Source organism: Arachis hypogaea, chromosome 13 (genome assembly GCF_003086295.3).
Source record: "Arachis hypogaea cultivar Tifrunner chromosome 13, arahy.Tifrunner.gnm2.J5K5, whole genome shotgun sequence".
NCBI classification, from domain to species: domain Eukaryota; kingdom Viridiplantae; phylum Streptophyta; class Magnoliopsida; order Fabales; family Fabaceae; genus Arachis; species Arachis hypogaea.
The window spans coordinates 130,444,912-130,470,508 of NC_092048.1; the positions used below are offsets into that span (position 1 = coordinate 130,444,912).

Here is a 25,597-nt window from a genome sequence, read left to right on the forward strand (position 1 = left end):
GTGAGTTTCTTATATTCAGATAAACTTGTTTGATGCTGCATCAGTGATGCATTCAAATTCTAGTCAATATCAAGGACATGTTATGAATTATCAGTTCAGGGTACCAGCAGCAGGCGATAACTCTTTTGCTGTATAGTTACAGAATATGGGTGTAAAAGCACTGTTCTTTTGGGTGTAAAAAATCCCAGGGTATGGGTGTATATTTCATTTGATGTTATTCTTCATATTATAGTACCTGTAATTCATACATTTTGAATACAGCACAGACAGTTTAACAGCACAGACAGTTTGGGTGTATATATTAAGCAATCTTGGGTGTATATTAAACTTCCGTTGGGTGTAAAAGTTTATAGTTTGTGTTTTAGATCCGCCTTGATGTTTTCCTTCATATTTTATCACCTGTAATACAGAGCTTTTGAATACAGCACAGACAGTTTAACAGCACAGACAGTTTAACTATGGAAAAAAATTTTATTGAAAAGAAGTTGTTTATAAATGGCAAATTTTTACAGCATTTGTTCAATTTACAACCTAGCTAGCAGTTAGATTACTCAGTTTCTACATCAGTAGAGTTAATCTGACAAAACGGACTCAATAATATTGACGATGGCTTCGACAGTCTTATTGCATTACTCGCTCTAATTGCTTGATCTCTCTCTTTATTCAATTCATTGAATAGTATCCGCGATGCATATTCTACTCTGTAGTGGTCCACCTCCTCCTACAATTAAAAAGTATATTCTATTTAAACAACAATATTAATTCAGTAAGGTAATGCAGAGTTATATAGTTTTAAAGACAGTTACCTGTGGCCAATTATCCCATTTATATTTCTCCCTTTTAATGTTTTCCGGCTCAATTAACTCAAGCCACTTCATAACGTAGATAGCGCAGTCATAGCTGAAAATGAAGAAAATAAATTACAAATCTCATTTAGGAGAGTTTAATGTTCAGAGTCAGAAATTTATACCTTGATTTTTGGCCTGAGATTTTAACGTATGTTGGTTTAATTTCCAACTCATTCTCCTTTTTCTTCAGAGGTTCTCCGCCGGCATATGCTCTCATTCTTGAAATTACATATCCCTTAAACAACAAAAGAAATCAGTAATACACCCGAATGAAATACACCCAAAGGAGAACATACTTACACCCAAAGCAAAACATACATACACCTTATATTGAATTGAAATACATCTATCTATTAAAGTAAAGAACATAGAGCTAACTTATAGTGAATTTATTAACCTGCTTTCTCTCCTCGGTTGGAGCTTTCTTGTGTAGCGGGTCAAGTATATAATATCTCCATTTTTTTGTATCAATCACCCATAACCACCAATGGCCCGAGTAGCAAACAGGTGCAAAAATCTGAAGGATTGCCACATTTCAACAGTGTGTTATTTTATTTGGCATATAAGTAAAGAACGGTACTAACAAATTTAGGAAATGAAAACTTACATATCGATGCGAAGTTAATTTTTTTGCATCTATGAAGGGAATAAAACTCGGGTAGTCTTTCACGCTGAATTCTTTATTGGTTTTAGGTGATATGAATGCCCCGTTTGGGTGCTTCGAAACGGCCATGCTCTGCAACAATTGTGAAACAACAAATGAAATACTGAAAATACACCCAAGTGAATACCTTAAACACACCCAATTGAACGTAAAAAATACACCCAAATGAATACAAAAACAGACCCGTTGATCAGAGAATATACACCCTAAGGAATACAGAAAATACAGCCAAAATTCATAGAAATAACACTTACCACAATATCAAGGGGAGACAGTATATTTGTTCTTGAAACCTTTTATCATCTTTCTGGTTGAGGATGAGGCACATGGCAGATACAATCTAGAAATATATGCCGAAATCAATTTACATTAATAAATATTGCCGTTAACTTTGTTGTTAAAACATTAATGTTATTCTAATATTACCTCAGATTCTATATAACTTTCTGCCTGGAGCATTCTATTCAAAATGTAATTGTCTTGGAAAATCAGAGTGCACAGGTTGTCAAACTTGTTAGTACTGTCATCTGCGTATGTCTTCACTCGCGTCGCCCAGATGTAGCACTTCTCTTTCATATCATCCGTAATCTGATATATTCCCGCAGGAGTTTCAAACTTCCCAGAACTTTCTCCGCCAGTCTTCTTTTGAATTTGTGGACTTTTACTTTCTTCTTTCGCCGCACTGCTTGCTATTTTTTGTACCAAATCCTCTAATTGTTCTAGCAAAATTGCAGTTTCTGGAGTTTTTTCCCTGTCTGCCTCCTGCGTTGACGGTCCCTCCTGCGTTGTTGTTTCTTCTTGGCTGGAATCAGTGAAGCCAAGGCTGAATGATGGCATCGGATCTGTTTTAGGAACGTACGATGCTGTCCGTGTCATCATCAACAGCGCAGCAGCGTCTTCTGGGGTTGGATAACTGCGTGATCATGTATAACGTATTATAAGAGTAAGAATATACGGATGATAAGTAAAGATTGATTTTAGTCTGATGAACTTACCTTTTAGATGGAGCTGGCGGAAGCGTGGGTGTGCTTTCTTCAAGTTTTTGCGAGGGTTCAGGAGTGCTGCACGGCACAGAAAATTAACCATGAAATAAAAAAAACTTTACAGGAACAATATACACCCAAACTGTAACCCAATATACACCTATACACTGATTTTACTCTAATGAACTTACCTTTTAGATGGATCTGGGGGAAGTGTGGTTGTGTTTTCTTCAAGTTGTTGGGGGAGGGGGGTTCAGGAGTGCTGCACGGCACATCAAATTAATCATGACAAAAAAAACTATTCAGCAACAATATACACCCAAACTGTAACCCAATATACACCCAAACTCTAAACAAATATACACCCAATACTATTTCTTACGTTTCTGTAGTTCCTTCAATCTGTAGCAGAGGGGTTGGTTCAAAATCTGTCTCAGGTGTTTCTTGAAGTTCCAGCACAGTGGTTGTTTGGGACGCCGGCACAAAAACTTGAATCGGGACTCTAAACAAGAAGAAAAATGAAAGGTTAACAACGCCTTTGAAAATAATAAGGTTATAAGGTTGAAATATTCTTGGAAAACTCACATTGCAAGCGCATCCGACAGTGTCTTTTCCCTCACAACCATTATATTCGAATCAGCTGGCTCACTGGCTGACTGTTGAACCGGACTCAACCAAAAATACACCCAAAGAAAGTCAAAAAATACACCCGAACAATTCAAAAATAAGACATGCTTTGTTTTTTGAGAACTTACATACTTGCAGTTTTTGCTTTTTTTTCCTGCCTTTTTTTTCTCGAATAAAATAATAAAGGGCTTTTTTTCTAAAAAAAATATATACAGAATTAGAAGTAGAAGGTAATAGAAGAACAAAAGTAACGGTTATTTGAAAGAGAAATTACATGCTCTCTGCTGGCTGGTTTACACTACTATGTTCTGTGCGTCCTTGAGAGGAAGGATCATCACTTCCCAAGTTCACAGCCGGTATTCTAAACAGATTTCATGTTATTCAGACAAAATATGATACAGGTATAAAATACACCCAAATGAATGCACAAGATACAACCAACTGAATGGACAATATACACCCAACACAACAAACAAAATACACCCAACTTAATAAACAACATACACCTAACTTGATCAACAAAATACACACCAATCATGATAACAAGATTTTATTAAATAAAGCTTCTAACATTTCAGAGGAGACATAGCGACCTTCTGTCGATCGCAGGTCAGCTTCGTTCTCCCTGCGAAACAAGAAACAATTATTAGCAAAGAAAACACACCAAAATCTGAAATATATACCCCAACAAGACATACCCCTCTGCAGCATATTTTTCAACGTTTTCCCTTAGCAATTCATCTAGATCTTCACTTGATATTTCATATCTCTCACTACATTCATAAAAGAAGATGTTAACAAAAATAATTACAATGATAGATGGTAATATAGCTTACGAGGTACTGTACCCATCAAAGTATTGATCTTCTTCAGGAGATGAATGCTCAACAACAACTTTTTTCTTTTTGGGTTGTGTTCTGGGTGGAAAAAAAGTATGAATCAAAAATAAAAAATTAATTTTATCACAGAATATTATCCAAAGAAGTGCTTACTTTTTTGGTGTTGTTTTTGTCTTTTTCTTTTTCTTTTCCTTCTCCACCGGTGATGATTCTTCGCTTCTATAAGTTAATAAGAGACACTTCAGTTAATACACGAAATCTTTATAATGAAGCCAAAAAAAAGGAGTAATAATTTCAGAACATTACTCATCACTTGATTCAGATTCAGATTCTGAATCAGAATCTGACTCCTCTTGACTCTTCTTTCTTTTTCTGGAGTCCATTTTGGAAGGCAAACAATCATTATTTAGAACATACTAAAGATATAAAATACATCCAAATGAATGCACAAGATACACCCAACTCAGCAAACGAAATACACCTAACTTAATGAACTACATACACCCAACTTGATCAACAAAATACACCCAAATGGTTCCACAAAATACACCCAACTCGACAAAGGAATTACACCCAAGTATGGTACTTACTTTTTCCCCTTTTTGCTGGGGTGTTTTCTTGGTGAATCCTTTGAGTCTTCTTGAGTCTCAGACTCAGAAATAGAACTGTCACTGTCAGTAGTTGTTTCTGTCTCCGAAGACGATGTTGAACTCGTCTTCCTTTTTTTGTTTTTTTTATTTCTTGTTTTTTTCTTTTTTTCTATTTTTTTCATTTTTTCTCTTGTCTCCGCCATCTTTACAATTCCCTGAAACATTAGATATTTTAGTTAGCAGCATTCAGGTAAATAAAATACACCCAACATATTATGTTCACTTACCAAAATTTCCTCTGTTTCTGCACTCATTCTTTCTACCAACTGCTCCTTACTCCAGTTGGCAATCCAGGGTTTTGGCGGTCTTTCAGCCCTCTTCTTGCCTTTGTTTTTTGAAAGATGAAAGTAAATTATCATCAGGGCAAAGAGGCAACCATCAATTTCCTTCTTCTTTTTCTCCTCGTAGTCGGTGATGCCCTTGATGATAAAGGTCAAAACATGCCCCCCAGTTTTGCTCCGTTATGCTGTCCATCTCAAAAATTGGGGCCAGGTGCATAGGCGAGATTTTGCTTATCGTCGTTGGTAAAAGGAACGCCATCTGTATATAGAGGATGAAAATCCTCTTGAACATTAGGCGTTCCTCTTCGTTACCAACGCCAATATCCATCATCTCATCTGTAAGACTTTTGAGGATCTTACCCTGGAATCTTTTAAAAATTACTTTGTCATCCTCAGAAAGTTTCTTATAATCCATTTTCTGAGGAAACAGATTTCCTACAAAAAGGAAAATAACAAAGTATCAAAGTCGGTTCAAATATACACCCAAGCATCATTTAATATACACCTATAATTTTTAGCTAGTTACCTGTTGCATTGATGCCAAGCGCATGACCTATCTTTCTTGGTGTTATTTTAAAAGAACCATATCCTGTTTCCAGTCTGTTCTCCCCAAGTTTGAAGTTGTTTGCCAGCTCCCTTAACAGTTGGTGATGCACCCTTAGTGGTGGGATGTGCATCAACCCACCGAATCCGAGATCCCTCACAATCGCCTTCTTCTCCTCACTCATGTTTCTGAATTTATCACTTAGAAGATGTGTGGCACACTTAAGGTCTTTTGTTTGGTTTCTTGCTGCCATTTTTTCTGAAATAAAAAATACACCCAAAGATATCAGTAAGATACACCCATATATATGAGTCAGATACACCCATTGATAACAGTAAGATACACCCATAGATATGATTCAGATACACCCATTGATAACAATGAGATACACCCATAGATATGATTCAGATACATCCATATATATCAGTCAGGTATCACTCAAACATGCTTCAATATCAAGCAACATTACAAGGTCAAGCAATATACACCCCAATCTACGGAATATACCCCCAAAAATCAGTTACCAGAAGATCTAGAATAACAAGAATAACAGTAAAACGTAGAACAACAACGTAGAAGAACAGTGTAACAAAGAAGTAAGAATAACGGTAAAACCTAGAACAACAACGTAGAAGAAAAGTAAAACCTAGTTCGTAATCTGGAAAATATACAGGAATCGTAATGTAACGTACCTTGAGTATTGTAGCTTTGTTTTCTTTGGAGATTCTTGATCGAGAGTTTGATGGTGTGTTGATGGAGGTTTCGAAGGTTAGCGACGACTTGTATATCTTGATTTTCGAATTTTGCTCGAAAATGGAAGGGTTTCGTTTTCTTTGAATTGCTTTGAGAAGTGAAAGAAGTGGAAGAGTCTGTCATTACTCGAAGCGAACGTAACCGTTTGAGTGGGGAGCGCGTGAATGTTACGCTCCATTCAATCCCTCTTCATGCGCGTGTATTGTTTATGGGCTGGGCCAACTTGTAAAACTTGTAACTCGTTTTTGCTTGTATGTGTAGCAGGCCCTTAAGTTGAAATCTTCAATAAGAAATTTAATATTTTTGTTTATATAAAAGCCAAATCTATTTATTAAATATATAAATATCAAATTACAATTCTAAGATCTCATCATATTATTAAAAATTATATTTTATTTATGATCCGTGAATAGAGTCAGATACCAATAAGTTGAAGACAAATAAGTAAGGTTAGAGTTGGTTTGTCATAAATTTGAGGGTAAGATAAGGTTGAATTCTAGAAAAAAAAACTAACTGTGTTTATTTGAACGTTATTAAGTTGATATAAAAATATTTTTTTATTAAAAAATATATTTTTTATTTTTTAGTGTATTTAGTAAATTTTTAATAGTAAAAATAAAATCACTAGAAAATTAAAAAAACTTTTTTGAGAAGTTATAATTTACATTTTTTTTAAAAATCTCTTAAAAAAAGATATTTTTTCACGTAATAAATAAATAAAAAATTATTTTTATATTATTATATCTAAACAGATAAAAAAATTTTGTATAAAATATTTAAATATAAAATTATTTTTATTTTTTTATAAATAAAAAAATAATTCAAAAAGAAATTTCTTAAAAATTCACTCGAAGAAAGTGGTGTAACCACAATAGCTACCAGTGTAGGAGCGTGACTTATTTTATACATCCCCGCTCATCATTGATTAACCTCGTGAAGCCTTCAGTGTATAAATAATTTAGGAAAATTGGCAAATGGATTATATATATACACATACATAGCTTCCTCAGTAACCATAGTTAAGAACAAATACAATGGCTGCAGGGACAAAGAGTGTTATGCTAGCGCTCTTGGATACATTCCCCCTACATCTACATCATAATAATGGATCTCCACTATGCCAAGAAAGGAGATTCATGATGCTTTCATGTATTCGTGGTGGAACCAACAACATAGTTAGAGCGAGGCAGAAGCAAATTGCACCCACTGTAGTGGCGGCTTTGATTGAGAGTGAGAAGAGGGATATGAACACAACCACCATAACCAAGTTAACTGCGGAGGTTGCCGTGAGAAGTGGTAACAACAACAACAATAATAAGGTGTTTGCAAGCAACATGAAAACTCTCGTCAACATTTTTAGGCCTACTGTTCAACCCCACGCCAACAAAGGTCTTGTTCTCCAGCTTGTTAGCACTCATCAACTTGGTCCTAGTAAGAATCTCTTTCTCTTTCAACCTTGTCGATATGTATACTACAATTGCTTTTGTTTACTTCAATTTTGATGCGTTATTATGTATCATATATATGAAATATGAAATGAAGATGGTACGGAGGCAAAGTTGAGCGAGGAAATAGTGTTGGAGTGGCCCGAAAACGACGTCGTATTGGGAGGTGAAGGAAGCATCAACACCTACAAAGTTGAATTCTGTGTGGACTCTGATTTTGGAGTACCTGGAGCAGTTGCTGTCCTTAATCGCTATCACAGTGAGCTCTTCTTGGACAGCATAAACATTCAACAACTAAATCTTCATTTTCCATGCAAGTCTTGGGTGCAGCCTGTAAATAAAATTGATCCCCACAAGAGAATTTTCTTCTTTAACAAGGTAACAATTTAACTATGAAAAATATACATGTTCCAAGTTATTAATTATTAGAATAATCAAATTCTTACGTGGCAGGTGTATCTCCCTTTTGAGACACCAATTGGATTGAAACAAGTTAGAGAAAGAGAGCTAAGGCAGATGAGAGGCGATGGTAGAGGGCATAGAAAATCATGTGACAGAATATATGAGTATGATGTGTATAACGATTTGGGTGATCCTGACAAGGGATATGAGTATGAAAGGCCAACACTTGGTGGCCAAAACAACCCTTATCCCACACGTTGCCGCACTGGACGTCCACCTACTAGAATTGGTAACTTCAATTTCACGTTGAAAAATGCGAAGTTGATAGCCGAGAACTGTTAAATGATAATTTAGTCAAACACGCCAAATCATCTAACGATTCTCAACTATCAACTTCACATGAAGAAAACTGCATGTGAGTTTTCACCTAACTAGAAATGCGGGTGTGATGATATCGTTTACTTTTTAGATTCACATGCGGAATCAAGGCCTAGTGGATCAGAGTCAATATACGTTCCTAGAGATGAGGAACTAGCAGACATAAAGAAGCATGCCCTTGATCGAGCGAAATTGATTGCGATTGCTAGGAACATTGTTCCTGCATTATTAGATAAGATGGGCAATGAAGGTGTTCTCAACATTCATAACTTCATCAGGGAGTCAAGGCACTCTCATTCTAATTTGGGTGGCACTATAGAAGAACTTTTTAAATTTGATCCTCCAAAGATATTTTCAAGTAAGTGGACATCGAATGGTGTGTTTTCTTGTTTTAGATAAACAAATTGTTTAAAGGGGGTTAAATGATATTCAGGAGGAAAATCACACTTTTTAGAAGATGATGAATTTGGACGCCAAGTTCTAGCAGGGCTAAATCCTCTCAGTATTGAAAGGCTAAAGGTACCTAGTAGCTAGTAATGTCTCACCAAGGTTTATCGTAGCATTTCTAAACTTGACACCAAGCTTTCTGATGCTTAACTTTGTCATTTTCCACTCCAAAAAGGTTTTCCCACCAGTGAGCAAATTGGATCCCTGTAAGTCAGCACTAAAAGAAGAACACATTATAGACCACATCGATGGGATGTCCATCCAACAGGTAAAAATGGAAATGGTTATCATTCCAAGTTCACAACATAACATAACATATTATTTCTCTGCTTTCAAATTGTAGGCATTGGAACACAAGAAGTTGTTCATATTGGACTATCATGATATCTTCCTACCCTTTGTTGATCGAATTAATGCTCTTGATGACCGCAAAGCTTATGCAACCACCACAATTTTCTTCCTCACCAAAATGGGAACTCTAAAACCCATTGCTATACAGCTTGCTCTGCCGACAATGGATCCAAACACCTCATCCAAGCAAGTGCTCACCCCTCCTGTAGACACCACCACCAAATGGCTCTGGCAACTTGGCAAAGCTCATGTTTGCTCTAATGATGCTTTTGTTCATACATATCTGCACCACTGGTATGAAACTCTAATTGGTGGAGGGAGTGTGTGTCGAATTAGTATATAAGACAGAATGAGCACAAATAACGCATTTCTTTAACAATTTGTAAATATGATAACAGGTTAAGAATACATGCAACTATGGAACCATTCATAATTGCTGCTCATCGACAACTGAGTGTTATGCATCCTATATACAAGCTTCTGCATCCCCATATGCGTTACACACTCAAGACAAACGCCACAGCTCGTGAGACACTCATCAACGCCGGAGGTATCTTAGAGACTAACTTCGGTCCTGGAAAATATTCTATGCAGATCACTTCTGCTGCATACAGAGATTGGTGGCAATTTGACCAAGAAGGTCTTCCTACCGATCTAATAAGAAGGTAATATACATTATACAATTGTTCTATGGTTATGACTTATAATCTCATAAATCATAATCTCTTGTAGTTTCAACTTTATGCAGAGGCTTAGCGGTTCCTGATGAATCACAACCACAAGGTGTTAGATTAGTCATTGAAGATTATCCCTATGCAGCTGATGGACTCCTCATATGGTCCAGCATAGAGAAATTGGTTAAGACTTATGTGAACCATTACTACAAAGACGTTGACGCCATTTCATCTGACTATGAACTTCAATCTTGGTACAAAGAATTCATCAATCTCGGACACCCTGATCATAAAAACGCTAGCTGGTGGCCTAAACTTTCCACCCCTGAAAATCTCATCTCCATCTTGACCACCATTATTTGGATTGTAACAGCACAACATGCAGTGTTGAACTTTAGCCAATACCACTACGGTGGATATGTTCCAATGCGGCCGGCGTTGATGCGAAAACTAATTCCCAAGGAGGGTGATCTTGACTACATAGACTTTGTCATGGATCCACAGAGATACTTTGAGTCATCACTTCCGAGTTTATCTCAAGCAGCAAAGTTCATGGCTGTGACTAGCATAGGCTCTGCGCACTCGCCGGAAGAGGAGTACATAGGAGACAGAAATGACTTGTGTTTTTGGTTGGAAGAGCCTAAGATCATTGATGCCTTCAAACAATTTTCAATGGAAATAAAAAATATTGAGACGGAGATTGAGAAAAGAAATGCTGATAAAAAACTTAGGAACAGATGTGGTGTTGGAGTTACACCATATGAATTGCTTATGCCATGGTCAGATCAAGGGGTCACAGGAAGAGGGGTGCCAAATAGTGTAACAGCTTAACATTCTAATATGTGCGACAGAGCAATGTCCTATTGTTCTCACCTTAGGGGGCATAATTCATCATTTGTTACCTTATAAAAATATCAAATAAAATAAAATGAAAGTAAAGGATTTCTTAAATTAACCTCTAAAAAAAGGGTTGAGTAGAAATTTACGGTCAAGTCAAATGTTAGAAATTAAAAATATTCACGATAGATGAATTCAAATGGTGTAATCAAGAACAGAATAAATGTGTTCCTATGCTTCCTATAGTTGCCAATGAATACCGCAAACAATGCATTCATCCGTAATAACTAAAAAGAGAAATGCTCTAACCGGATAGCTTGAGCATTCATGCTAAATCATGCCTTGGAGATATTACCTGCAAAACACTTCGGAAGTGAGGTATGTCAAGTGAACATATTATAGTCACAGCTATTCATGGTGGGGGTATTGCAAGTTATTGGGTCATACACCATTCCAGAAAACAATCACAAATCCAAGATAAAGGGAACTAACAAATTCTTTAGATACCATCCTCATTTGTATATAATCCTACTTATCCAAAACGCACAAACATGGTTGTTAATTTAATCGTACTTCTCTCTCCAAGAGGGCGTCCCTGACGCTTTGGTGAAGCCAATCGCAGGCAAAGTCCTTGACTTCCTCTCAAAGGATCCCCTCCAAAAGGCCATGACGATGCAGAGGAGGGTGCAGCCTTCGGCGAAGAAGGCCTGGAAGTCCTTGTCCTTAACGAAGGATACCCTGAAGAGGATGAAGACAATGGTGACAAGGAGCACCCCGGAGAAGGAATCGGAGGTCTTGATCACTGAGTGGAGCATGCATATCATCCCAAATGCTGACTGCGACCCCATTCTTCTTGGAATTTCACATGATTCTTTATTCTCTCAACACCATATTCATATAAATTCATAATCCTCCGCCTATCATCTTGGAGCAACAAAGTTCTTTGGGTTTTTTGAGGCAAAGATTCGTAGTACTTTGAATTGGAATGCCAACATAAGCAAGAGACAGAATTTCCAAGGTATGGAAGGATGACACACGTCTACAGCTGAGTCAAAGTTCAACTCTGTGCATGTTGGAAATACCTAACTTCTATTATTATATTTACCAATAGATAGAGGTTTCCTATTTTCTGACTTCTTGATAACCATATTTATATTATTTACTACCAACAGTGCAAGCCCAAAAGAATATAGCAACTCTACTTTCTTAGCGAGAAATAGAAACCAGAAAAATAAATTGACACTCAAAAGTATAGTGTGTTAAACGAAAATGGTGTATAACCTGCAACAAACATGTCCATGACAAAAACAAGGCACTGGAAAGTATAGAGCGAATTCTTGTAAAATATGTTATAACAATAGGGATAAAGATATGTGCAACAAATATGTGCCTTCCCTCTAATACAATTCAAACAGAAAACCAATAGAGTAACTACCCAACAGCTTTGTTTATCTGTGCTTCAAAAGATACATCAAACCATCTACTTTGTTTAGCTATTGCAAAAATTGCAGAGGAAGTCTAACATAAAAGTGAAACAAATAGCATTTCCCTGCAATTTTCTAGCCCTTTAAATATCTAGCAGGAGTGTAGGACTATTAACGAATCAATGTATAACGATCCAGTACCGGGCAACAAGTCAAGCTAGATCCCATGTAATATATGGTCTACATGAGGCAGCTGTTCAAGGAGAACAAACATTCTGAAGAAAGATCCAGCTGAAATACCATGTGCAATATAATTGAAACCCGTAGCTTTTCCATCTGTAATTTCAACTGGCTCCTACATGTTCTTGTAGAGCATCGCATGTGCTTGGATTTTAGAATTTCTTCTATTGATCCCAATAGTTTCTCAACTGTGACATATGCAAGAGAAGGTCATCTCTGCCCATTCCAGTTACACTGCTGGTCATGATCCAAGGGGGATGTATCTTGTAGTTTTGCCTGATTATTTCTTGAAAATCCCTTATGTTCTCATCAGGCCTTTTCCCCTTTGCCACCTTTATTTTGTCACATTTGGTGAAAACAAAAGTGATTGGTATCTGAAATTCATGGAGGTTTAACCATTAGTGAAATTTAGACTTGAATCTCAACATTTAACAGTATTAATTTTAGGACTCGATATGAAAAAGCACCATACATTATTGCGTCCAAGCCAATTCGCACAATCCAAGTCGATCTTTTGAGGTGGAACACTTGCATCAATGAGAAGCAAGACAGCCACGAGAGTATCTCTATTCAAAAAGTACCCTTTGGTGAACGAGGACCAGTCCATTTTAGCAGCTTCAGGCGCTTTAGCAAAGCTGCACAAAAGTCAAACACAATCAACAATGCTCAATCCCCTCCAACTTAAAAGGAACCTTGGGGAAAAAAGGACATGGATGGAATCATGGAAGAACATAATTGAAGAAAACATGGCAAGCCTGTGGAGCAACATAGGTACCGAAAGTATTCAAAGAAACTTGAATTATTATTAACCAAGTCAAACAAGGAGGATACCTAGCTTAGCTCCATTGTTTCAGAATAAACAAATATCCTCCTTCCCCCCACAAAAGATACCTTTATGAAGCAAATAAGGGAAAGGAATCAGCTTTGCAAATTTTACACTAATAAGATGTAGACTTAGTTAATAATATTGCCCACTAGAGCCTGTTGATTTGATTTCATAATAATTAAAATTACACACACATACAGAATAAGAAAGAAACATAAACATAAAGTATAAGACATTGAGTAATGCTGTGAGGGAGTGACTGACCCATAACCAGGCAAATCCACAAGGTACCAGCTTTTGTTGACCAAGAAGTGATTGATAAGCTGCGTCTTCCCTGTAAGTGCAAGAAACTAAATTAGCTCTACACATCACACATAAGAAGAAGAAGAAGAAGGAAGGAAGGAGAATGACCTGGTTTCTTGGAGGTGAGGGCAATCTCTTTCTTGCGAACAAGGGAATTGATAAGAGAAGACTTGCCGACATTGGAGCGACCTAATATGGCGAATTCGGGTCGGTCATCTTTGGGGCAGTCCCTGGCCTTGCCGCTACTCTTCACGAACTCCACACCCTTAATGCGGGAATCGCCTGCGTAGGGTCCGATTACGATGTTGGATCCTGGAAGAACCATTGAATCGTCGACTTCTTGGGGCTCCACTCCCGGCGGGACGAATAGCACCGTTTGGACGGCGGCTGCAGAGGAGGAGAAGGTTGCTGAACGGGGAAGAGGGCGCCGCAGAGAGAGGAGTGAGAAAGATGATGATGTTGATGAAGGAAATGGGATTTGGGGAGTGAGAGTGAAGAATCGAGTTCTTAGCGCCATTGTTATCTTTCTTCGTTTTCCTTGCTCCAACTATTTAATTAAGGGTGCCTCCAGCCCTTTACGGCGTCGTTTTGGGACTAAATAAATAGCCACGGTCACAGTAAAGTTGCAAAATGCAGTACAAAAATAAGTGATAAATATTAAGACAAACCAAACTCCTAATAAGTAATAACTAATAGCAAATATTTCCTCCTATAGTTCCCTGGATGGAACACTTGCTTGCATCCAAATTCCTTGGAAGAATACAAATATATTTAGGAAATAAACAAAAGAGAGAGCATTAATAGTGACTAACAGTATTTATTTATTTCTTTCTTATGTTTAAATCCTTTATTTAATGCAAATTTAATCTGTTATAATCTTCCCTATGCCATATAAGTGTATTTCATAGAGTTCAATGCCAACTATAAGAAGTTGCTTTTGGTGATTTACATTTTACATTTTCTTAAGATGCAAGCTAATTTTTAAGTTATAAAGGTGTTTTCAAAAAGGAAATCTTCTTGAAGGGATTGGGAAAAGAAAACAATACTCGGACAGATTTAAGTAGAGTAAGCCAACTTCAAATTATAATTGCTCAAGAAGTATCAGTTCTATTTTAGGGTCGTTCTACGATACAGAGGCAGATTTACAGATATTCTTTTTTCTGACGTCATCATGATACATGTGGGTGGGTTGTCGGTGACTTGGGACATAGCTTCAAAGGCGCCACACTATAAATTGGCTTGGCTTAACGTTCAGTGGAATGCTTAAACTCAAACGGGATAATGAAGTATTGGACTCCATTTTTTGACAGTGAATCCAATCATTATTTCGGTTTCTGTAGGCCAGTTGCATATGGGTGTTTTTATTTTTGGTCAAGAGTTGCTAATGGGTTTAAGGTGAATTTGGTTTACTATTTTGTTTTGTTACACAGTATAGTGAAAATTACTACAAAAAAAAAAAATACAGTATAGTGAAAATTAAAAAAAAATTCAAATCATGTTGTATTAGATGCAAAGACCCTAAATAAGTGAGTTGTGAAGAAGTTACCATTGATGTCAATGGCATCGTGAGCAAAAAGAAAAAAAATAATTGAATGGCAAATAGTTTGAAAATCAAAAGGGAGTTGTCTTTTAAATTAGTGGCTCAAAAGACATTATACAATTTATTACGCTATTTTTATTAATAAAAAAATATATATTATTATTATTATTGATTTGAATAGTAAAAAACTGGTGATGTATTATTGAAAAGTAATAATTTAGATAAATCTAATAGAGAGGAACAAAAAAAATATGTTATATTCATATTAGTTCATTATTTTAAGACGGTATAATTTAATAATTTTTGAAATATTATTGAATAATTATTTAAAAAAATAAATAAAAGTTCATTTTTTGTTGAGTATAATAATATAATTTTTTATTTCCTACAACGAATTGGAATAATAAAATATCCAAGTATCTAAAATTTAGGTATTAACTATACAATTCAATTTATTAAAAATTTAGACTATTACATAAATTCTTTTTTGATATCACCAACTTTTTTTAAATTATTCATATAAGCAATAGTCAACAACATGAACAACGAAGAATAAAAATGGATAAGTTTTAATCATGCATAATAGCACCTAAAATTTAACTCTAAACTTAATTTACAAAAAAAAGAGAAAATTTTATATATATTAGAGTAAAAAATAAATATTTTATAAGTTATATGCAAAATATTAAGGATAATGAAAATATAAAAAGAATAAAAGAATGCGAAATATAAAAAATAATTATTATTACTTTTTTATGAAAGGACTAAAATATAGTTTATTAAAATGAATAAAAAATTGAAATTACTATAAAAAATTGAATAAAACACCTCAAACAATTTTATATACATTAGCATTCATTTTTTTTTATAGAAAAAGAAGTTGATTTTTTCTTTTTTTTTTCCAGAGCAAAATATCAAAACTTGATTGAAATAAAATAAGAACACAGCAAAATTATATAAAGGTTGCAAGAAAAATGTCAGAAAATGAAGAAATTATAAAATATATTAAAATTCATTAAAATATTTAGGTACAAGTAAATATTTAATAAATATACATGGATCAACAAATATAATTAGAGATAGAACTTGATGAATGTGATGCACTATAAACAATTATAAAAAAAAGTCAATATCAAATTTGAATAAGAAGAACAATTAGGAGTAAAAATAGGTTAGGCAGGCTCTTAGTCTATTATAGGCCTATGATGGTTTATCAGTGGCTAAGAGAAGGGGGTTGAATCTTAACCCCTTTTTGTTTTGTAACTCTTGCTATCTTTTAGAGCACTTGAGGAGATATTTTTATTTTTGTCTCGTGCCTAGTCAAGAGACTTTTTCGTTTTGTCTCGTGACCAGTCAGGAGATATTTTTCAATTTTGTCTCCTATGCAGCAAAAACAAAAATGGAGTAGAAGAGAGAGAAAATCACACCAAGATATGTCCTGGTTCAGCTGCTAAGTGCAATGCAGCCTACCTCCAGTCTCCATCACAACAATAATGGAATTTCACTATAATCATCTTTGATTACAGACTCCAATACTCCCTAGGAACTACCCTTCCTATCCGGGACAAGTCCAGAATCTAAACCTAGACTGAACTTGACTTGGTCACTCCCAAGCTTTCAACTGCTAAGTGCTAACCCAACTTACAAGGGGATTCCCACAGAATCATGAAACACAACACAGATGTACAAAGGACCTCTAAGGACATCTATGGCTTTTTCTTTTAATTTTGCACTCTATGCCTTTTTCTGCTCTATGACTTTTTCATACAAACCTCACTATTTACCTTTTTCTATGAGACTCAAGACAGACAAAATTAAATAGAAAAATACAAAATAGAATACATTGAAGGAGAAGAACTTTTGTTAGCTTAGGTAGCTATGTGAACACTATGTCTTGCACTCTCACTCCTTGCTTCAAGCCCTGACTGTTCTCCCTTATTTATAAAAGGAGAAGCCTCCATGGTTGAAACCAAAAACCAAGCTAAACTTCTTCTTCTTCATGCGAAACCGGTTCGGCCAGAGAGAGAGAGAGAGAGAGGAGAGGTAACCGAATGTAATGACCAACATGCAATTACCTCTGGGTCTTCCTTGGTCACCAATAATTATCAATCCGAGCCATCCATCTTGTCTTGCACTCCAAGAAGGACTCCTAGCCCTTGATGCACTCTTGATGATGACAGCTTCATCTACTCCAACTTCTGCCTTCTCCATCACGTAGCTACTATAGCTACCTCCTGTGATGGTTGAGCAAAATTAGAGTCAAGTCATCCCTCCAAGGATCTTCTTCCTCTGACCGAAATCTTCTCTTCTATTTTTGGTATGGAGAGGCTGAGCTTACTTCACCATACTTACCTTTTTTGGTTGAAGATCTCAGTCACAATATATTTTTTGTTTTCTTTTTCTTGCCATCATTTCAATGGTCTTGTAACTTGCTTCTCTTTTTTTTCGGTGACTAGGCTTAGCTTCCATTCTTTCTCTGTGAGGTGACAAAAAATGGAGAAGAGAGATGAGAGTGAAGAAAGAGAAACTTGAATAATTAATGAATGTGATAAAGTAAATTAAGTTTCTCACTTCGCGTGTAACATTGATGATGTCTATCAAATCAAGTGCTAAACCTCTCTCATATTTCCAATGCAAGTTAATTCAAGTTAATTGAATTTAAAATCCATCACAACTTAAAGAATGGGATCCATTGGAAGCAAAGGAACTTTGCTTTCTTTGCTTAATGGTTTCGGACCATGCTTTGGCCTATTTAGCAAAGATTGTAATTGAGCTTGTAGTAATAATAATTCAATCTGGCCCAAGTAACATAATAATTCAGCCATAAGAATCAAAATAATTTGTATCAATGCTGAATATACTCTATTGGGCTTGCTGAATTTTTCTTTTCTTTTTGGCCCAAGAGTAAAACCTGCATCAACAAAATTATTAATTAAGCAAGTATGAAATATGATCAAATTAATAATTTTGTAATTAATTACTTTAATAATATTTGTTCATCATCAAATTAAATTTAGAGTTTTCTAAACTCATCAGCCTATAATCTGATCTTGGCCTAGTCTAACCTAAACTGTTATAAAATAGGCATAGACTCACGCTGTTATAAAAACTTAATATGTTAATAGACCGAATTCAAACTTACTGGTAAATCTTATTGGCTTGTCTGTGTTTATTAAAATATAAATAAATATATAAATAATTTTTTATCATTAACAAAGTTATTAAATATTTTAAATTTATTATATTTTATTATAAATATTTTTGTATATTTTAAATGGATTATGTTACGTGTACACCAAAATCAGTTATCAAAGTCAGCCATCAGTATAAAATACATATTGAAATACAAATATATATTAAAAATAAATTAAATCATACATGTATTTATACACAAATATATTGTAACTGATTTTAATAGCTAATTTTAGTATACAAATAGCATTTTTCATTTTAAATACTTGTAAACATTAAATTTGGCATATTACATATAGGTAACTTTTAAAAAATCGTCATATCTTTTAACAAGTTTCAGATTAAGTCAGGCTCAATAACAATCTAAAATATATAATATTAACAATTTGGGATATTATTGTTATATATTTTTTTCTTTGAGTTCAATTAGAAAATTAATAATTTTTAGTAAATATCAATCAATTTTTTAATTATATTGTTATTATAAAGTTTAAATATTAAACTTTAAATTCTAATTTTTAATTTAAATTCTGAATTCTAATTTAAACTCTAAATTCAATCTCCAAAATTAAAAGATTAAAAAATAATTTTACAATCAATTTTTCACTTTTTTTAATCGATATTTTTATTTATCAGTATTTTTAATGGGACATTTTCAATGTATATAAACTACTAAAAAAATTTCATTAAATTTTAATTAATGAGTACTCATTACAAGATTTCATTATCTCAAATCAGCAACGAGAGTCAATTACAGATTTCTCAAATCATCAACTAGAGTCAATTATCTTATACTCCATTTGACATGTACAATTTTTTAAAGTCTAATTAGCAAGTTAAGTGACACATATCCATGTTGATAACTTTAATATTGATAGCTTTAATATGTGTTTTACTATTTTGCATAGGATTTTTTTTAATTATAGTTTCATGTCAAAATTGGCAATTAGGTAGAGTAGTTTTTAAAGTGAAGACTCTGGATTATTTTATTTGTGTACTAGAGAAGACTAGAATGATTACAACCACAATCACAATTTTATGGTGTAGTGACAACTCACAGAAACTTAGCTATTATTGTCTTAACACTATTATCCATGTTTTGAAAATTCAAAGAGTTCAACATGATCGATTCTTCACCATCAATCACTAGAAGAATATGATGTAAAATAAATATTGGATTAATCGTATATTAACTTAATTATTTTACATAAAAAAGGTGAAAAGAATCCAGAAGCATTTCCTTTATTCTTCTACTTATTTTTCAGGTGTTCATTCCGTTTTTTTTTATTCTGCCCATGGGTGGCCATTTGCTATCTTCTTGGATGATTTCCTACCTTCTTAAATAAGCATCAGCTTCTTTTTTTTAGACATAAATATCTACATTAACTGATTTTTGACATAACTTCAGCATACAATGAATCCAATTAAAAAACCCATAAAAAAAACGGTGAAGGCCCATACAAAACTTCTTGAACTGACCCATAAAAGTATCCTCCGTTACGCCATAAACTCTGGAAGGCTCAACTAAACTATGCGAGCCTATGCCGGCAAGCCCTGTAACGAAACTGTTGGCTCTGACATCTGTGTCTCAATGCTGAACATGATTTAAGGTACGTGTACATTTCTCATTGCATCACATAGAATATCTGTAAATCTGTACATATTTAACTCTTTACCGTATAAATGACCTCTATTTTATTCATATTGCTATTGCGTTATTAGAAAGAACAAGGTCATGTGAGGAAAGTACTATAGCAGAATGGGTTGCCAAGTGAGGAATTCAGTGGTAACCCATGTTTATAAATAATTATTGAAGATGTTGCTATATGTACAAAAAATTAATTTAGATAGACAATTGCACAAAATAACAAAAAAAGAATGAGAGAATCAAATTACAACATACATCTTGCATCTTCTCCTCCTGCTCTCCAATGAATGATTTTCGTATGTGGAATATCAGAAACAAAAGAAAAAAATAGTATAATCACCCAGACAAAACTCTTTTTAACTTGCTGTGTCCATGTCTTTACTTCCAGCAACAACTTTGCGGTGGCGCCTATTACCAGTTTTCCTATCTCTTCCACGCCTTCCCGGCCCTCTCCTGCTGGGTGGACTTACAACCTTTTCACTGACCACCTCGAGAATTGGAGCTGGCGGAGGGGGTGGTTGGACATGACCCGCTGGTGGAGCTAGCCGCAGCAATATATCCCTGTGGTATTTCTGCATTCACAAAGAAGAGAGGGTAGGGGTTGATCAATTGAAATAAGATTAACAAGAGACAATGAAAAAACTACTAAAACACAGTATAAGTTAGTAAGTGCGTTCGTGCCTGTGCCCGAACCACCATCTTTTTTCGGGAAAGAAAAACTATGACAGCATACATATAGTTTAATCAGATACTCGAACATGATTGTGGGGAAATACCTGAATCACAAAGTTGCGTCTTTCACAGTCCAAGAACATGTTAAAATGAAAATCCACCTTCGACAAAATTTTATCCCTGACGGTTGAGAAACTAATCTGGTCCCTGGAAGTAAATCTGTCAACTTCATTGAACCAAAGACAAGTGAAAAGGTTGCTAATCGGCACATGCTCTCGTATTACAACACATCCTTCAGGAACATCTGCAAACCAGCCACAAAGTTTCAGAAAAACAATGAAACGGTTGCATCTCATCCAACATGGATATAGGAAGGTTTTCCTACCACTTGTAAGAGGAAGCTTGGCCTCTGTATATGGGGTCAATCCCTCTCGCTTGTAAAACTCAATCTGAAAGTCGATAGAGGCATTATCATATTTTTTGGCAGCTTTGTTTGCCTCGGCCTCAACAAATACATCAAAGCGCCTATAATGCTTTGATATTGCAAAAGTTGCATTCTTCCTCCACAAAAACCTAAATATGGGCGGAACAGAAGTAGCTTAGGTGCCAAAACATGTACTGTAGCAGGTTAAATTAAAAATTCGTCTTGCATGCGTAGTCGGAAACAACAAATGTATAAAATATGACTCATAATTAATAGTAACAAAGAAGATTCTACCTTTCAAGAATTTTATATGGATCAACAACAAGCTTAAGCTTCCCATCAACCCATATAGAATAGCGAGCATTTGGAACCAATCTATGTAACAGAAGCTTCGGAATCTGTGGGAAAAGTTAATAGAAGTTAATAGGTGCATAAATGTACTACTTTAGGAAATAGAATACACAACAGCGTCTAACGGAGATTTGAGGCTTTCTGTATCATACACAGGCTAAAAATTTCATTTTGAATTAAAAGGAATCATAATGCTACTACAAGAGGATCTAGCAACTAACAGTACATCCACTGAGCTAATTATTTCTTCCCCTCCCCTCCCAATGTAGTCAGTGTAAGTTAGCATGGCAATATTAACTCCTTCAGAGAAGATTATGAAAATAAGAAACCCTGGCCAACAATATAAACTTAATATATGAGCAAACAAATCATAGAGAAGAGCATAACCCATAAGGGGAAAAAATGGTAACGCAGACATTCCATGTGTCAATTTCTATTTCATAGACATAATTGGGCATTAGTGCTTGCCAAATAAGAATTCTGACCTTTCCCGTCCGCCGTGCATCTGTGTAAGGAAGATTATGAGCAACGATAATTCTCCATAAGCCAATCATCTTGCTGCTTCCCAGCTTGCCTGAACTCTTTAGATATTTTTCTGTTTCTTCATCTACAAACATAAGGAAGCACACTGTCTCCTTTGAATATGTACTTATATCTGCTGGCTCATTTATCTCGTCAAAATTTCCTGAACAATATAATCAGTTTATAGTCAATTACTAGTTTGAAAGAGTAAAAAGCTGCAGATATCATATTATACAGACCAAATATGGCAGATGCAACAACTACTCCATTACACTTCTCCATTTCAAGAATGTCAGCTTCATCAATGTCAAATCCTGTGTTGTGGCCAGGTTTAGTTCCTCTTACAAATCTGATAGATGCACAATGTGTCATTGAACGTGCAGAATGGTTTGGTATCAGTGGAAAGGTACATAGAATATGCTTTATTACTGGGAAGGTCTAATTATTATAACCAAAAAGAACATTCCTGAGTGGCTATAGATATAAGTCAGGGAAATATTGAACAAAGGGTAAAAACATACCCGCAGTGCACACTCATTGATTCTTGTATATCAAAAGACTCATTCCTTTGCTTCAAAGTAGGATATCCACCAAAGTCTGAGCCACCGAATTCTCCAAATCTACTTATATTTTCCTCATAGATATAAGTTAAATTCTTAAGAACTGGTGAAGGTGATGGTGACTTTGGCATCAGCTCAATAGCTTCTTCCACAGGAAGGTAACATACCGGGCATGCTGCACATAAACAACCCAGGAATATACATAATTAGTCTAGATCTATATTATCCTTCATCCTCTGCATCATCATGAATTACTGCAGTTTGAAGAACTATGACACAAGCATGGATAATGGCTGCAATTCCAAATTATTTAAATACAAAATTTTCTATAAATTCTTACAGCACACAAAAATCGTAAAATAAGACTTACGCCGTGGCCCGGTACGCTTTGGATCAGATGGTGGGGGAGGAAGAGTGAAGCTATTACATGGATGCCCCTCTGGAAGACTATACCCCAAAAAATAACTAGGGGGAGGAGGCGGTAATGCCAGATTGGTAGTCAAGCCCAGGGCACTTGCCGCAGTAGAGATCAGAGGCGAGGAATCATCTATAGACATGCTTTCATTAACATTAATGCCCTGCACGGCATTTCCTTCCGGAGAATCATCACCTGAAGGCAAGCCACACAACAAACATTATGTCCTATCCTAATTCAACTGAAATCGAGTAACAGATGCGAATCACAACTGAAATTGCAAGCCAAACTAAGCCTAACACAGGACGAACTAGACAGGGATTCGATACTAAAATTGCATAGTGAAAATTGCAAAACCAACTAAAGTTTGCCCCCATTAAGTGGAGTCAGTTATATAGATCAAACAACAACAGAAAAATCAGAGACATGAAAAACAGCAGTAATCACATTCCAAGACCATAATCAAGAGACAGGAATCGAGAATAGGAACCTTTTCCAACATAGAGAACCCAGATGAAGACGGCAGCGGAGATGGCGCAGAGGAAAAGCATTCCAACCTTCTTGCGACCAGCAAACTTGCAGATCCAAAGGAAGAGTCTCTCCTTATCTTTCTCCTTCACCATCTTGGAAGCCTTGCGTGCCGATGCTGCTTGAATTGGTGACACTCCGTTTTCAAGCAGAGACCCATAACTCCCAGAAGAACGAAGACCTAATGACATTATACCCTCAGCATCAACATCAACACATGCCCCTCTCCCTCTTCATCATCATCTCCAACACACCCTTCAATCTTCCAATGCTTACACCCCACAACACATGAAACTCTCAATTGCGGAATTTTAACGAACACCTTCGCAAATCGGGATTCAGTTAGCAATGCCACTCTCACTATTCGATTTCCCTTTCTGGGTGTTCAACACACAAAAGAACGTCCAAAAGTAATAAAACGGTGGGAATAAAAAATTCAGTGGCAGAGAACGGAGCAAAATCGAATCAAGCTTTGGTCCGTATGTGGAAAGAGTTTAACACCTACATCAAAGTCAAATTTCGGTTGTCATCCACTCGGACAAAAATTGGGTCTCAGCAAAAATTCTCACTTTCTTCCAAAAATGGGGATGAATCTAGGGTTTTCTTTTTTCTTGTTTGTTCTTCTTCCCCGGATTGGGAATGTAGGGTTTTCTGAAATCTGAGAGTGGGAAGAAATCCGAGATCAGAAAATTGAAGCAGTATTTTCTTTTTTTAATATTGTTATCGTAATTTGTTTTTATCGTTGATCCGGAAGTGTTGATGATCTTACAGAGGAAGCAATATTTCTTCGATTATTTATATGATAAAAAATTACCGAATTGGGAGAATATTGAAAAAATAAAAACAAAATTGAAAAAAGTTTTAAAAAAAAAAATTGTGGCGCCACCCAACTGATTGCTTGACATCTGCTATCTAATAATTTGATTGGTTATGTCATTAATTCGGTGCTTATTATAAAAGTTGGAGCTTAATGTAGTTAAATCAATAAGAATTTATCTAACTTTGCCTTTTTTTATTTTTTGACAGTAAATATAATTTAATTTTATACAAATAATATAAAGTAGTTTTATATGTATATTTAATTGTATCACGCTATATTAATAAAAATAATTATTTTTTATATTAACTGTGTAAATGATCATTTAAAAAAAAGTAATAAATTGTACAAATTTTATATTATTAGACTATCAGTATATTAAAATCAAACTCTTTTAAATAAAGAGTTAATTTTTGAAATTTTATTATTTTATAAATAAATATCTATTTAGCAAATTAATATAACATTGTTATTTTTCTACCGTTATTTTCTAAAGTAAATAGAATCATTATTGTTAGCAAAATAATTTTATAACTTAATATTTTTAGTTTTTATATTTCAAATTTTCAATACATTTTAATTATCTTTTTAAAGATATTTCTTTGATGGAGGAAAAGAGTAATTACTAATTTTTTTAAAACATTGTGGATATTTTAATGGCTAGATTGTTGCCTCCCTTATGTCCGTGGTTGATGGTGGTTGTCTTTCAATATTTAACGTAATTAGTTTGATTCTATGCCTATTTTATTTTGTTGTATTTGAATTAAATAAATAAAAGAATAATGCATTATTAATCTATGGGATTATTGTTGGGACTGAAGCCCCCAGAATGGGCTAGGAAGTAGGAACATTGGATAAATCGTTGTTGTTATTTGTTAGCCACAGAATGTAAAAGGCGATTTCCTTTTCAGTTTTCGAGTTTTTTTTTTTTTTTTAAATGAAAGTGTTTCTCTTACCTAGAATCTAGTTAACATGAAAAATGATTTCAGCGGTGTTGATTAGAGGACAGTTTATGGAGACAATATTTAATTTTTTGGGACATTAATTATTCTCTCTTTTTTATTTTTAATTGAATTACTTGAGATGCTTTGGTGAAACTTATTGTCAAATATTATTATTGCTTCCTTACGCGGATTTCATTCGTTGTCTTCCTCTTTTCTTAGAAACATCACTCATTGAAGTCTGCACACTTTGGACCTGGAAAAGAAATACGAAAGAAAAATGCTGACTTTAAATGTATGGGTCCTTGATGCTTCCACCAATTTATGGTGAAAATGGCATTCTTCAAAACAAATTAAGCCACCCCACCTTATATTTAATATGTTACATATCTTATGTTATACACGAGGTTGCTTATATCACCTCCAGAAGCATTTTAAAAAATATGAATTTTAAAAATTTGGTAAGGGAAA

The 25,597-nt window shown here is 34.9% G+C and overlaps 3 protein-coding genes across 3 annotated transcripts; 1 reads left to right on the forward strand and 2 right to left on the reverse strand.

Moving 5' to 3' along the window:
- The first annotated feature begins 7,070 nt into the window (after positions 1-7,070).
- Positions 7,071-10,837, forward strand: LOC112733497 (linoleate 13S-lipoxygenase 3-1, chloroplastic). Its single transcript, XM_025782465.3, has 9 exons — positions 7,071-7,620; positions 7,732-8,012; positions 8,088-8,325; positions 8,506-8,772; positions 8,848-8,933; positions 9,037-9,129; positions 9,205-9,506; positions 9,611-9,877; positions 9,961-10,837. Exons 1-9 carry the CDS (start codon positions 7,224-7,226, stop codon positions 10,715-10,717), a joined length of 2,688 nt encoding a protein of 895 aa, XP_025638250.1. The 5' UTR covers positions 7,071-7,223; the 3' UTR covers positions 10,718-10,837.
- Positions 10,838-12,048: 1,211 nt separating this feature from the next.
- On the reverse strand, positions 12,049-14,599 carry LOC112733498 (GTP-binding protein At2g22870). The gene is made up of 4 exons (XM_025782466.3): positions 13,625-14,599; positions 13,478-13,547; positions 12,860-13,022; positions 12,049-12,761 (listed from the first exon to the last, which is right to left on the reverse strand). The coding sequence occupies exons 1-4, from the start codon at positions 14,031-14,033 to the stop codon at positions 12,552-12,554; spliced, it is 852 nt and encodes a 283-aa protein (XP_025638251.1). The 5' UTR covers positions 14,034-14,599; the 3' UTR covers positions 12,049-12,551.
- A 5,399-nt stretch (positions 14,600-19,998) lies between these two features.
- LOC112733500 (probable hexosyltransferase MUCI70) lies at positions 19,999-24,268 on the reverse strand. Its single transcript, XM_025782469.3, has 9 exons — positions 23,331-24,268; positions 22,796-23,035; positions 22,387-22,600; positions 22,105-22,214; positions 21,829-22,028; positions 21,287-21,390; positions 20,954-21,141; positions 20,673-20,872; positions 19,999-20,468 (listed from the first exon to the last, which is right to left on the reverse strand). Exons 1-9 carry the CDS (start codon positions 23,557-23,559, stop codon positions 20,253-20,255), a joined length of 1,701 nt encoding a protein of 566 aa, XP_025638254.1. The 5' UTR covers positions 23,560-24,268; the 3' UTR covers positions 19,999-20,252.
- Between the last annotated feature and the right edge of the window lie 1,329 nt (positions 24,269-25,597).